Source organism: Pungitius pungitius, chromosome 1 (assembly GCF_949316345.1).
Source record: "Pungitius pungitius chromosome 1, fPunPun2.1, whole genome shotgun sequence".
NCBI lineage: Eukaryota > Metazoa > Chordata > Actinopteri > Perciformes > Gasterosteidae > Pungitius > Pungitius pungitius.
In genome coordinates, this window is record NC_084900.1 from 27,039,015 (window position 1) to 27,054,151 (window position 15,137).

The 15,137-nt window shown below is 44.2% G+C and overlaps 1 protein-coding gene across 8 annotated transcripts in view; it reads right to left on the bottom strand.

Moving 5' to 3' along the window:
• prdm16 (PR domain containing 16) overlaps positions 1-4,375 on the bottom strand; it is a 153,921-nt gene extending 149,546 nt beyond the window's left edge. For all 8 annotated transcript variants that reach the window (XM_062563949.1, XM_062563959.1, XM_062563955.1 and 5 more), the window contains exon 1: positions 4,112-4,375. In XM_062563949.1, the coding sequence (XP_062419933.1) occupies positions 4,112-4,148 (37 nt within the window). In that variant the 5' untranslated portion in view covers positions 4,149-4,375. The remainder of the gene's footprint in view (positions 1-4,111) is intronic.
• Between the last annotated feature and the right edge of the window lie 10,762 nt (positions 4,376-15,137).

Genomic DNA, 15,137 nt, shown 5'->3' on the forward strand with positions numbered 1-15,137 from the left:
CAAGGTACCTCTCCAGATTAGAGACACAAAACAGCAGCAGCGAATTTACAGCAGCAACTGACGGAATGACAATAAAAGCACTTCCTTGGAGATAAGAAAGTGTCTCACACACCGTTCAGGGGGGGAGAGATGGAATCACAGATAGTGAAAGAAAAACATGAAAAAGTTGGCAGTGAAACAGTCGTAAAACAGACCATTTAAAAAAGGCCAATATCACATTTGTACTGAATTGCTCCAATAAAATGAATCCCCCCCTCTTGAAAGCTTTAGAATTCAGGTAACTATTCTTTGTATTGTAAGTCTTCATTTAATTCCCTGCTTAGGTGGAAGAGAAAATGGGTTTTCCGGAATAGCTGTTAAATATAGAATATATGGGGGAGAAAAAAAAGAGTAAGAAAGTTCACTGCTCACAATGCACACTAAACTGAGTCCTGCACGTGCACATTCTGGGATTAGGACCTCACATCCCGCAAACTTCCATAATCAAGTACCTACTTTACTCAGCATATGTGGCCGTGCCAAATGTGGATTGATGCAATTAGTTCGGCCACACAATTTCTCAAAAATTGACATAAATGCTCTTATAATCTGCCCAAATGCTCAGAGAAAAAAAACACTCCACAGCATTTTAAAAAAAAAGTAAATGAAGCGTTTCGGTGTCCCAAACCGGATTTTCGAAGGATCATTGCAGAGCAGGTGGTATTCCATATAAGGTAAAAAGTATTCGGAGAACCGGAAAAATAAAACAAAGAATATTGCACAGAACCAACATTTGGCATCCCCTGAATGGCTGCGGGGTGTGGGTACAAAGATTCACAAGACTGTGCTCATCATAGCTGTCACAGTTTGTCATTTTAGACAAAGACGTAAAACGGAAAAACTGGTGTTGCCTGATTCAGAGCGCTGCTGGGATCATTCACATCATCACACCCACGGATGCAAATGGACTCTGAGGAACCACAAGAGGCTCATGTTTCCCACCGTGTTGTATCTAGGAAAGGTCTGCCGCGGTAAAATCGAGATCTCTCAAGTATCTTCATTTCGCCTGCTGACATTTACATTAAAAAAAATGAAATTGCTTCGAGGATAGTCGTCAGCCTTCATCAATTAGAAACAGTATTGGTAAGTGAACTTCAAATTAAAAGTAAAACATGGCATTTTCAGAATTGCAGAAGTGCATAAAAAGCGTGTTCAGGCTCTACTACTCTGTGAGCATGGAGGACACACATTACAGCTACATAGCAGTAATACGCGGGAGCATGCAAGGGGACCATGAGCGTTTAACCAGTAGTTCAACATAGCTACCATTGTTGGTTTTAAAGTGTTATGGGTTGGGTTTTATTACTTCTGTCGAAACATCAGAAACTGTTGAGCCAGGCCAAGTTCATGACTGGGAGTTCGTCTAACAGCCTGAGGGCCATTTAACACAAAGACCAATAGGATATCTGGCAATTAGTAAATATAGACCAACTAGAAAGAGAGAGAGTCAGGAAACTGGGGAGGGAATGAGATCGAAGCTGTGTGTATTGTGTTCAGAGAGGGCCGAGGCCATTTTTGTGAGAAAAAAAATCTGCAGAAAAAAATGAAAAATATCCAGCGTGGTGCGATCTTTAATTTATTGACTTGATGAATGCGTACAACCCAGCGACCGAAATATGTTAAGAAAATCAATGGCGTGTGTAAGTTGCGGTCAGAATTAGTGTGTGGCTGCGCGTGATTACGTGGCTCTGCGCGAGCAGTGGAGCGAGAACAGCGTCGGTTAGTGTGTGTGTGTGTGTGTGTGTGTGTGTGTGCGCGCGCGCTCGCGCGTCTCACCTGTGCACTTAAAAAATCCCGGGAAAAAACTACACTCTACACATTTCAATTGTTTTTAAACCAATTTAAAAAATTTAAAATAAAGAAGAAAATAAAACATTCTAAAAATCATAAAAAATCAGTTCATGCAATGAAACAATAAAATACGATAGGCCCAGTGCACGCATGGAACAAAGCGTGGCTGTGTTGTTTCTGAGCCAGCTAACACTCACTTAATGCTGACCCCAAAACAAACCCGGACGACTTCATTGTAATCAAGGAAACCCACGCGTGCTCCTGTTCTAGACGAGTGTGCTATCTGCCGACAGAAGGACGTTTTCACGAGGGGTCAAAAATAAAACGACAACGCATCTGGTGAATCTGTGGGCCTGCGAGAGAGCGCTAGTAAAAAAAAAAGGAGGGTGGGTTACTCCCACGCGTCGCATTCAAAGGTTGTGGGCCTGCATGTTTTGAATGTTAGGAACACGACATTTCGTGCATGTGCGCTGTGTTCCTCTCCTCTGCCGCCGCATCACAGCACGTCGGAGGCCTGTGGGCTGCAGAGGGTTCCAGTGTGTAATATCACAGCCGGGTATTTGACTTCATTAGCACGCGGATCAACAGACTACCGAGACCAAGTGCAATTACTGGCAAGAAGCAAGCAGCAGGCCCACGGAGAGTGGGGCTTTTCGTTCCGTTAAACGGGGACGTATGTGCACCGACACCGGAGCCCATGCAAGAATAATACGGTTATGATAACAAACACAAAACATGTATTTATTTATTTATTTTATTCTCGTAAATGATCTGAATGCCTGTGAGCTGAATCCCTTGGTGAACGTTGAATAATATCCTATCAGATATAGAATAGTTAACATTTATGAAATAGGCTATAGGGTGCAAACTCGATTAAATTAAACAAGTTTCACGACTGGTTTAAAAGCGGCACAAATGCATGTAAATCACCTAAGGTCACATATGTAAAAAGCAGGATTTTTTTTAATCCGGAATTATATGCGGTATAAAGACCAAGGTTCACGTTGAATTAAGAGGGTCAGTGGTTTTGGCAAAGTTACAAAGTTTTTAAAGGCCTGTAAACATTAAATCCAGCATGCCCGACAACTATGTGTGTATATAAAAATAATAACAGGAAGCCATACATTTTAAATGAATCATTTTGGCTGTAATTGCTCTAAAAATAATATATTCACGGATAAATATGCCTTTTATTTTACCGATATATTTTGACAAAAAAACTGCAAACTCATTCTGAATAAAATATAACAACCTCAAGACATGGCAAAAAGCAAATTGGCCGAAAACAGGCCGAAATAAAGCAAGGCGACATTCTTTCAAATGAATTGTGGATAAAAAGCAGACTGACCCCACATAATGAGGCGTGTAGAATACGCGGAATAAATAAAGATGACGCAAATAAAGGCGACTGCTAAACCAAACCGTCAACAATAAACAAAATGTGAAAAAAAACAAGCTCCATCTCGGACAACAAAGTAGTTTACTCGTGTTCACAAAAGGGAATACGTGAATTCTCCGTGTGACGCGAGCAGCAGTCCTTCGAAGAAGTGGTTTGGGCGCTTTTCTTGCGCAAGACGCATTATTGATTGGCATTTCCCTGGAGGAGGAACCAGTCGGCAGCAGTCGGAGGGGCCCCGGGACAAAACAAAATAAAAGTTGCCGTACAGAGATGTATTCTGCGTTGCAAGCAGGATCGAGAAAACAATAAACTGAATTAAAATATGTCTCTCTGTCTTTCCCTGTAAGCGCACATGTCGGCTCGGTGCGGACTGTGCAGCAGAGCGGCGGTGCCACAGCGCCCACTATTTCAAAAGCCGGGAATGTGATTCCTCAGGACTTGGAAAACGGATCTCGCTCTCCCTCTATTTATTTTAAAAGTTACCATCCGCTTCGACAACTTCCTTGGGAACTGTCGATTGTGCGCCCTACGCGGACCCTCCGAGTGAGCAAATTGCAAGCTGTAGCTCGGCTCGGGACGGCAGAGAGCACAGAAAGCAGCGCAATCAGCGCAAAGCACCAGCGGCAATTTTCATCACATGAAAACTTTGTGACGCGGAGAAGCAACAAGGACGGGACCGCGGCGCGCGGGGGAACGAGGCTGAGCAGCCGGAGCGGGACGCCGTTTTTATTTCTGTGGCAGAAAAGTTGACTGTGGACAAAGAGTCGCCCCCCTCCTCTCGTAAGGACATGGCAAATGACAGGGACACGTTGGACATCTACACAAACACGAGTTTGGAGCCGGCGGCTGAAAGCGATAAGAAGCGGAAAAGGGAAGACCTACTTTTTGCCAGTTTTCTCGCCCTCGCCTTGGATCTCATCTTGTCGGCTTGTAGATTCCTCTCGTCGTCCTCCGTGAGCCCAGAAGCAGCAACAACACTATCTTCATCTCACCAGCATTGTCAGTTTGGACACCTTCGCACATGCGCACAGGCCATTCAATCTGACACCCTCGCTGGGGCCAAAAAACTTTCCAATGTATTCATCATCATCACTTTTTTTGTCCTATCGTCTCCCCTTTAGATCACTTATCTCTTCCCCTCCTCCTCCTCTTCCTCCTCCTCCTCCTGCTCTCTCCTCACCATCGCACCGTCCCTCCCTCCCCCCTTGCCACCCCCTCACCCCCACCCACCCCATTCAGCTCCTGCCAGCACCTCCTTGCATTTTACCCCCTTAACAGCGAGAACTTGGTTTTCTCCAACCGGCGGTGGACACGGTGAAGTATGGTGAGGTCAAGGTCGTGTTATTCTGGGAATTAACCTGAAGCTGTGTTAAATGATTTGGATTATGATGATAATCTGATTATATATTAATAACTCATTCTTTTTATTATTAGAATTATTAATTATTATTATTATTATTTTACAATGATACTATTTATATTTTGTCTTGTCATGAATTGATATGTTGATAATTGCCTTTCTGAGTTCTAACAGAAGCCTTTTCGTTAGGTGGCAGCTGACGTGCCATAACGTGCTCGACTTGAAGAGGTTATTTCTTAACTTCATTAATGCATATGCATGAGCAAGAGGCGCAAGACTCGATTGGAGTTGCACTTTACGGACTCTGACATGGTTGTGTGTATGCGTGTGCACGCGCGCGTGACCACTTTTGTGCACGTGTGTGTGTGTGTGTGTGTGTGTGTGTGTGTGTGTGTGTGTGTGTAAACAGTGTTGCCCTCAGGACAAGCTGCGGACAGCAGCCGTTTGGAGGCTCCACCAGTAGAGTCCGTGCACCCGCCACAAGCCGATTGGCTTTTTTCAACCCCTTTATTTTCCTTTCATGTTCAAGTTTGTATTTGCAGGAGTTAGTTCTCCGAGAAGTGTTTGCAGTTGGCGCCATTGTGCCGAAAAAAGTCACATGAACGAAGTTGGACACACTTTTCCTTTGTAAGTATGACTTTCGCCTTGCACCTGTTTGTTTGTTTGTTTGTTTGTTGGAGGAGAATGTCTTCATGCTTCAACGATCAGTCTGATGAGGCCTTCAGGAGTGGAAGGTAATTTAATACATATGTTTATTAAAGAAATATTGAATAGCTACGTAATAATGCATTAGTAATTTTACTTGCTTATTTTTGTAATATCGAAATTATAATTTAGTATTTATTAGGCAAATTGTTTTTTTTAAGTGAAGCGAATCTTATTTTTAAATTGTAGGTCATAGATTAAGGTTAAAATAATACAAATAATTAGTACAAAAATACTAATACTAATAATTGCTGTTGTTTTTATTCTTATTTCTTAATTTAGAATCATCATCATTATTATTATTATTATAGTTTCATGCAATACTGTATACTATGTATTTATAAATGAACATTGTATATTTTGTTATTAAAGTATGGAATTACAACTTATGAAAATAAACAAAAGGATACGTTGTAGAAGCTGTGGTATTACAATACCTATTTTACTATCTTAAAAAATATACAATAAAGTCCCGTTTGACTGATGGTGGTAGGCAGGTCGTCATATTCATGCGGTGCTTGGACCCACATGTCATATGGGAATGGTTTCCGTCTAGTGCGGCACAATAAAGGCGGCTCTATGCAGGAGCCCATTAAAGGCCGGTGCTGATGGAGCAACTGCAGTCTGCTGGGAGAGCGGTAGGGATCAATTCTGTGCACACTAATCCCACCACACTTTTATGGGATAGGTACTTGCATACCCATTCATAAATATTAGTCGCATCAATATTTATTTGCATTTGTTTTTGTAACCATATTTTCAGCTTTTGCTGAACTTTACGTTGGCATTAAACCATTATAAATATGTCGTGGTCTTCCTGATAATTCTTTTTTGTTCTTGCCTCACGGTTGAACTGCAGCTTGTTGCTCATTGTCATGCAAGTGGAACAAGAATTGATTTGAATAAAGACTCGAGTTAATCAAACACGTCGCCTTCATTGTACAGAAATTGCCGCGGGATCTTTTCCCAGGAGTTGCCTTCAAATGAACCGCGTGATCATTATTCAATAACAATCAGCAGTAATTAGCATTCATTATCTGTATATTAGGGAGTTTGTGTTGGCATCACGAGGCGAGAAATGTTTATTTTTATTGGCTTTAAAGAGAGCAAAGAAGCCTGTGAAGTATGCGTGTGTACCCATAGGGGTGTGAAGAGTCGGGAGGTGGCCACCGTGTTACAGACCTTAAACATTTGCTTTTTCATGGGGAAAAAAAAATTAGTTCAAATACTGTGGCCTGTCAACTGTTAACATTTTAAAGTGTCAAGCTCCACGGCACTGAAGGCAGCGCGCAGGTAAGAAATTGATAATGGAATAATAACTGATGAGAACAGATGCACAAAGGTTTTTTTTTCCCTTGACGGAAGCGTGGGCGCGTGGCGACCCGATATCAATTCATCCATTGTCTCAATCGATCGGCTCTATCGATACAGCGTCCTTCATCCAGCTTTCAGTCGGAGGGGGGAACATTCAGCAGAACTACCCCCCCCCCCCCACCTCCCTCCCTCCTCCCCGTTTGTCGAAATGATTTCCATCATCCCGCCTGACGCGGTTCAGGCCCCTGAATATTTCTCGCTCATCAGCTCCGACAAAATGATTTCACATTGTGCAACACCTTCTTAACGGAGCAATTAACTGTGATTACGCCCGCAAAGTAAACGTGTTGCTCTCCGACACTGGCCCGTCGGGAAATTCTTTTCTGCGTCATTTAAGCGTTGACCTTTAACGGGTTTGTGGAAACGGAGGAACGTCTGGGCCAGAGAACCGTCGCCTGTTTGCTCTTCAGAATTGTGGCTTTCCTTTTTTTTTTCTCCCCCTCTTTTGTCCTGCAGCTTGAGGGAGCACGTGAAGGCAGCGCCGCTGACTGCGTCCTCGGAAGAGAAGTGTGCTGCTGCTGCTGCTGCTGCTGCTGCTCGTGTTCAATCATCCACAGGAACGAGCCCGGTTTATTATTCCGTCCAATTAGACTGAGAAGAGGTTGGGATCATTATCTGCTGAACGCGACCAACAAACAAAAACATCACGGCCCAGTGGATTAAAATGAAAAGGCCTCATGGTCGGTTTATTTTGCCTTTGGTTTTAACCTGGAAACCGATCAATAAACATATTATAAGCACATATTTGGACATATGCGGCGCGTAATGTGCACATATACACGTATGGAAACAGCGTTATTAGTATTATTTCAAGATGCTTTCTCCGCGGCTCATACAATAACACATAAGGCCCTCGCCATGCGCACCGAGGCCCGTTCATTTACGCGCAGTTTAATTATGCCGCACAATTTGCGTCAAATCGGCTGAACTGACAGTGAGCAGCCTGACTGTTAAAAAAATACAGTTATCGGCATGGTCCATGTGACATTATTTTCTTTCACACAGAAATGCCAAAAATAACACACGAACACCGCATTCGCGCAACCAAAGTGTCAGTGGCAACAGCATGGTCAGATTTTTTTGAAAATCATTCAATTATAACAGAGGCTGGAATAACTACTTATTACATTGTATGTGACGCTATAGGTAGCATGCATTAACTATTTATATTTTTATAGTGAGAGCGGTTTGAATAAAGTCAATTTCAGAACCTTTAAAATTAATGAAAAAAAATCAACATCAATAGGGAAGAAGATGTGTGTGTGTGTGTGTGTGGGGGGGGGGGGGCTATGCGGAAGTTTATCACACTGGACTGGTGCGGTCAGACTGCGGTGACTGTACACTCCTCCCGCGCGCGCGCGCACACACACACACACACACACACACACACACACACACACACACACACACACACACACACACACACACACACACACACACACACACACACACACACACACACACACACACACACACACACACACACACACACAGAGAGAGAGAGAGAGAAACCTAAGCTTTATCCACGCTGGAAAAGGCTCCGGGTCTCTGGATTAGACGTTACGCGCAGATAACATCAGCGCACATTAGATATGTGAAATGGAGCACCTCGCGGCCCAGACTGCGGACGAGTGGGCCCGGGACTTCAAAAAGCCGCAGCGGGCCCTTTTGTGAGCGCTTCGAGCTTTGTGACTCTGCAAACTGCAATTCCGCCACAGTCTCAGTAATGGGAGAGTAAACACGGTATAGCTACTACAAGGTGTACACACAAACACACACACACACACACACCGTTTATGTATAGATGGCAGCCGCCAGCGCGAGGAGGTACCGGTGAAAAAAAAATGATTTTTCACTATTTTTTATTCTCACAGACCAATTTCGAAAATCCCAATTTTATTTTCTTAGTAATATTTGTAGTGTGGAGGGGGACTTTGCTACAGGCCGCAACCCCCCCCCTCCCCATCTTGCTCCAAAGGTGTCCCCAGCAGCGGTCCCACTGAAGTTGCCTTGGTAATTATTAGCCATTAATTGGGTTCAGGACCTTGGGCGTCTATGGGAAATGGGAAATCTGACCGCTAATCCAACGGGGTTCTTTCGCGGTGTTGTTAACATGCTGTCAGAGACGGACGGGCACTGCGCCACAGCTACCGACAGCGGGGCTATGGAGAGGTTACAGGGCAGCGACTACAGACACACAGAGAGGCCCAAATAGGATTCAAACAGATGGGCCCATTTTAAATTTTAGATTTAAGGGGAGTTTTGTCCGTAAAGTTTTTGTGAATCTATGCATTGCGACTATTCATCAATTCACTCCTAACCGCACTGGTTAAGATCGCCATATTTTCGGTGACCACTGCTGCATAATTCTGCATAAAAGGCGTATTGGCACCAGTGGAAATTACCGCGGATTCGTAAATATATTGTGTTTCATAATTTCATCCAACGAATTATCAAACATCACGATCATGTGGTTGAATTCCACAAACAATATTCAGGCCAAAGGAAAACTTAACCGCGACTGATGATCCATTTGCAAAAATGTAAACAGGGAATATGCAAAGTCCGAGTGGATCTGACTGGAAACGAGGAGCTCCTCTTTAGATATAACAAACAAAAACGCCAAAGGATCCGGGCCTCCTCCCGTCCGGCCGCCATCAATGTTGTTGTTTTTAATTAATCGCTCGTTAATGTCGCCATCCACCCCTCCCTCCCTCCCCCATCAGGGGAGCGCGAGCTGACAACCCCCCCCCCCCCCCCCCCCAAACAAATGCACATTAAAACATCGCCGCGAGGCTCGATAGCAAATTACCGCGACGTAGAAATGACCTTAATATGATGTAATCAATCACGCTGTCGTCTACTGGGATTCTGGGGAAAAAAACATTTCTATCTTTTTGTTCGGAGCAGCGGGGGTAAAAACACCCAGTCATATTTTACCACGCAGTTCAATGCCCCAATACAGGCTTTAAGTGGTTAAAATATATTTGGCGGATGTTCAGGCAGGGCCACACGTTTTGTGGTGCAGGCCAGAAGGCCCCGGGGCCTGTCTTTGGGACGGTTTTGTTTAAATAGATTAACGCAGTGTTTATAACTTTAGTCAAAATAATGACACATTGATTTGTGAAAGGCTATGTTAATATTATGAGATCAAATGTCCTAAGTAAAATCCTAAAAAATTGAGCTGATTGGAGTCAAAATATTTTAATATTAATCATTTAGTCAATAATGAAAAAAACACTTCCAAAAATCGAATTTTCTCACAAGTTTGGACAATATTCCAGAGACCAGAATATACTTTGACTTCATTTGAAAAAATAAAAAACAAAACCATGATTATTACAAAACCATTATATTACAGAATATATTAATTGCAATATATGTACAATAAAACAAATTGCTGTAAAATTGAATGAAAACATGTAATGAGGTTTCAAAACTGTTGAAAATATTGTCTTTAATACACAAAAGAAATAATGAAAAAAAGAAAGGTATAAGCAATTGTGATGAAGGCTAAATAAGCAATGATTATCAGAGGCAAAGGCTGTCATTCCCCTTGCCAAACTTGGAGAAAACTACATGCATTTTGCAGAAAAATACCAGCTGGTACCAACCACCAGTGCGGAAGTATTAACACCAAGAACATACACGTAAGTTGGCAGGCTACAAGAGGCTCATGTGGGCAGCATGAAGTGCTGAGGCGGGTGCATGTTATCATTAACCACTGTGGACAGATAGAACAGGCCGAGCCCACAAGTGTCCATTTCACACCAGCCTGGCATGGCAGCGGGTCGGGACTCCAGAGAGCCGCCTGCCACAACTCAGCAGTCCTTTGAAGCACACCAGCTTCTTCTCATCTTTGAAACAAACCCCCTTGAAGATTCGCCCACCTGAGACTTGTCTTCTCACCTCCAGTAAGGATCGGATGGAATTTTTACAAGCTTTAGTGGCTCTTTCAGCTCAGAAAACACAGTGAGGCTTATTAATGTGCAGTTACCAGGTGCACTGGTGCATCCATATTTAGATTGTATATCAATTAAAGCAGGACCATATATTTATTCATCACATATGCATGAGGTAAAATAAGGAAATACACAAACCCTACAGGCGCAAGTACAAAGCATAAAGTCGAGTGGCTAATTGATACACGCAGCTTCAATCCAACAAAAATCAACATTCTCTTTCGGGAATACGAGCAATGTCTAGTGAGATTTCCAAACAGCCCTGATAGTACTGTATGTGGGGAGTGACGTCACTGCAGCCAGCTACAGTGGGGCCCCACAACGCGCGCACGCACACACACACGGTGGTAAAAACAAAAATCTAAGCAGGAGGGATGGGAACGGGCTCAGTTTCGGGGAGCATTTTTGAAGAAAACTGAAGGCTAAATCAAGTGCGGCCTGGACGACCATGACATTTTGTGTAATGCAGCACTTTCGGTTTGATTATAATAGATCCGAGTTAATCGGTGGCAAATAGTGTCTCAGACATACGCGGGTAAAGGCGCTGCTCACCGTAGCCCGGCTACCATCTCCGACCCGCATCCAAAGGTCTGTTGACATTCTCAGGCTAAATGGATGTGATTTTCTGTAATATGTTCCCACTGCCAAAGTACGCAGACCCACAGTCCACTTTAAGGGATTTCTGCAAATCACAGAAATGACTAAAACTCAACGTGATACGCATCCACACAGACACAGACACACACACACACTTGCAGCACCAAATGCAGAGCTACTGAGTGCTGCGATGTATTGTACTCTGAGGCACACTTTTAAAAAATGCCCACCCCCTTTACAGGAGCAGAGGACTTCTCAGCATGAGTAAAAAAATAGCTTATAGGCCAAGCAGCACACTTGAGCCATAAGCCTGACATCACATAGAAAACAAACCATAAAGCAACACACACTCTACAACCCAACAAAGACCAATAAAGGTTTCAGCAACTGAAGCACAAACACTGCGAGTAGCAAACAATCCCTGGCAGCGCTCCTTCACCGTTTCCATTTCCATAGAGATTATTCCCTCATTCTCTCTTCAGGCCCTGTAGCCCGGCAGTGACCAGCTGCATTATTTATTTGTTTGTTTTGTTGAACAGTGTATACGTGTAGTGTGCTTCTGTGGCGACTGTGTGTGTGTGTGTGTCGCTCAACCGACAGGATGATTAATAGGAGCTGCAGCCACCAGGGCTGATGGCGATGGTGGGTGGAGGTGAAGGTGGAGGAGGGAGTTGGGGACGGGAGGATGTGGGTGGGACTTTGAAAACACATCAAAAACAACAACGGCACTTCCCGTGTGCAGGACCACCCCGCTCCCCGAATTTCTCCTCCACACCCCGGCACGTCTGGGATTAACATGGAGGGCGGGGGAACTGTCCGAGTGCTGGGCTTACTACACCGAGAGTGAACAAATCGTATAAAGAGAAGAAACAAAAATTTGGATTAATTTCGATGTGCATCGCACCTGCATGTTGTTTGTTGAAGGGGCAGAGAAGTGCTCAAGTGGCATAGGCCTTCACGCAGCAGCCAGATAAATATTGACTCTGGACCAGAGTCCCTCATGGCGGCTAATGCAGGGGTCCATCAGCGGTCTTGGGCGAGGACGGGTGAGAAGGGACAGGGGATGTAGCGTTGGTAGAAGGAGGGAGACGGGGGGTGGAAGTGACTTTTTAAACTTCAACTGAAGTTGGGAGTTAAATGGCAAGAGAGGAAAGAGAATAGTCCAAATCAAGCCATGTTGCATCCGGTTCTGGCTAGGACACATTTTCTCTCCCTTGGTCAAGGGGAAAGAAATGAGACAATCTTCATTATTAGAGACGCTTTAAATTAAATACATTAAAACTGCGATGGCTGAGACCTGAGAGTAGGGAGCCGGTCTCCTGCTGCAGACCGAGGGAAGCTTTGAAAGACTGCCCTCCTGTGTCAGACGCGCAAACACATGTTGCACAACAGGCCGCTTCGCTCTCAGTCTGTTCACTTACTGAAGAAAGAGAGCGAGGCCATGTCATAACACAGAATATACACCGTCACTGAGGTGACTGGATGTAGATGAAAGTTAAACATCAGTGAATGAAAGGTGTACTTTGACTTCATGTTTGTACATTGTGTGTAATTATACAACGCCTGCATGTGTGTCGAGGAATACGTTCTATTTCCTGTATGCACAGAGAAACAAATGCAGACTTTTAACAGGTTGTCGTCCTCCCCTCCCGCTTTTTTCTTTTCTTCTGTGAAAGGGAGCCGCCTGCCAAATCTCTGAGCATGCTTAACAATTCCATTACCGCCGTGCAGAACACCCACACTACGCTTTTGAAGCCAGTGCATTTTAGAGGAGAAGAGTTTATTGACTTCAAATTGTTACCACTTGGGCCTTCTCCTCTCATTACAAAAAAGGGAAAAAAAAGGAAGGAAAAAAAACCCCAAAAGCCTTCGTGTCAAAGTGCAGCGTGCGTAGCTCTGAGGTGAATTTTAAGTGATGTTTGTTCGGATGAGGTCGGAGGGAAGGAGCGTAGAGTGACAGCACCTCAGTGGGACGCCGGCATACAAATGTTAGCCCGCATACTAATGGCCATTGCTCATCATTGGAAGGACTTTACTCGGCCGTGCGGTGGCTGCCAACATCCAATGAGTTGTTTTACAACCGAGCGCATCTGTGGACCAAATGTGTCACGTAGTAAGATGGGAGAGATTCGGTCCTTCTGGTTGCGCTAATAAAGTGTGACGGACAATTGGATTCGCGATCCGCCTTGTCCTCGCTTGCCATTTTCATGAGCGCGTACATGTCACACTGTGACAGTTGCCACATGGTAAAACTGGACTTGTTTTTTCTCCCCACTGTCAAAGCCACACGCACGCTGAAAATAATGTTTTGTTGCGACCGATGTGGTGTAACCTTTGAAGTTGGCAGTTGGTAAAGGCTACTGTGGGACACTTCTAGCCTGTCAGCTGCTGGGACTTCAGTGTGTGGGAGACACCTGTAGGCCCGGGGTCATGGCGGCACCTCTCAACTTTCTCAGTCCTGTGGGATGTTCTTTGTGTGTGTGTGTGTGTGTGTGTGTTTGTGTCATGTAACTCCAAACTAAACTGCGGGGAATTACCAACGTGTAGGTAAACAAAGCTTTGAACTAAATCTCCAGAATCTCTCTCCGATAACATGGTTTTCATTTGAAGCGTAATGGTCACTGACCATCTGGACTCCATTGCTATGTGAGCTTCTACTTCACTTAAGGTTACTGCGATGTAAAACAGAGTTTTACCACTCTATCGTATCCACCACATTGTTCACACCTTCACTCACCCCACATCACCGTGGTGGGATTTTCAATGACCAGTTATTGTGGATCCGGGACGGTTCAGCAACAGTCAACTTTTCAGCGAGGAGGAAATTAAGTGACCATGGTAACCACCAGCTGACGTATTTATGGTATTAATGAACAAATGAATGGATTTCTGGTTTCTTCCAACAACAATTCTTGAATCTTCCTTTTACTGCCGTATAGAGTATACAATCAGACCCAAAGCCTAATTACATAGAATTTTATTCAATATGTCAATAACATTTTGGTAAACAGCTATTTTGTCAAATGTATATTAAAAAAAAAAACATTAGGTAATAACCAAAAATGTTTTGCCAGTGCGTCTGTGCTTCCGTGGGAGGGAAGAGACGGTTTGTAAAATGCTCTGTGCATTTCGTAAAGAAAGGTTACCTCAGGTGTTCAGTATCTTACATTCTAACTATGGTGGAATTTCTTTGCCTTTATTTTGGAAGCTTGAACGTAAAAAAAATAATAAACTGAATCACATGCAGAAAAACGAAACTAAAGCAAACTCAAAAGAAAATGCATTTGTTCTGTGTCGCACATCTGTGTGCAGGTATGTGTATGTACAAGTCCATGTCACACTCAGACACAAGCAGACACACACAAATCTTGGGAGAAACGCAGGTGTCTGTGAAGCGGCTTCAATCATCACTCACGAAGCAAAAGAGCAGTTGTTGCCCGGCCGGCTGATCCGTCTCCTCAGTGCTGTCTCGCTGCACCGGGACACTCAGAACCGTCCTCTACAGTACACAGACTGAAAGGCAGCAATCAGAGAAAAGGAAAACTCGTCTTTGTTCAGATATGCACCAGGCATTAGACAGTAGAGATGGGGAACGGAGCGCGGGAGGCGTGCAATATAAGTGTGCATGTGTGTGCGTACGTATGGGAGGGGGAGGGGGGGGGGGGGGGGGTTGAGCTTATCCAGGGGATCTGTTCTGCTTCAAGAGAAGAGAGAGGTCTGATGGGAACGGACTGTGCCACACTCTTGCACCGAGATACACACACGAGCCGGGACTTTCTCAGCCTTTACCTACCGCTGCGTGTGTGAGCACCCCTGGTCCAAAATCAGAGCTTCAATAACAAACTCTGCTGACTTTTTTGATTGGTCGTGACAAATGCTCTCTGCTCACCAGACCCGGGTAATGTCCGCC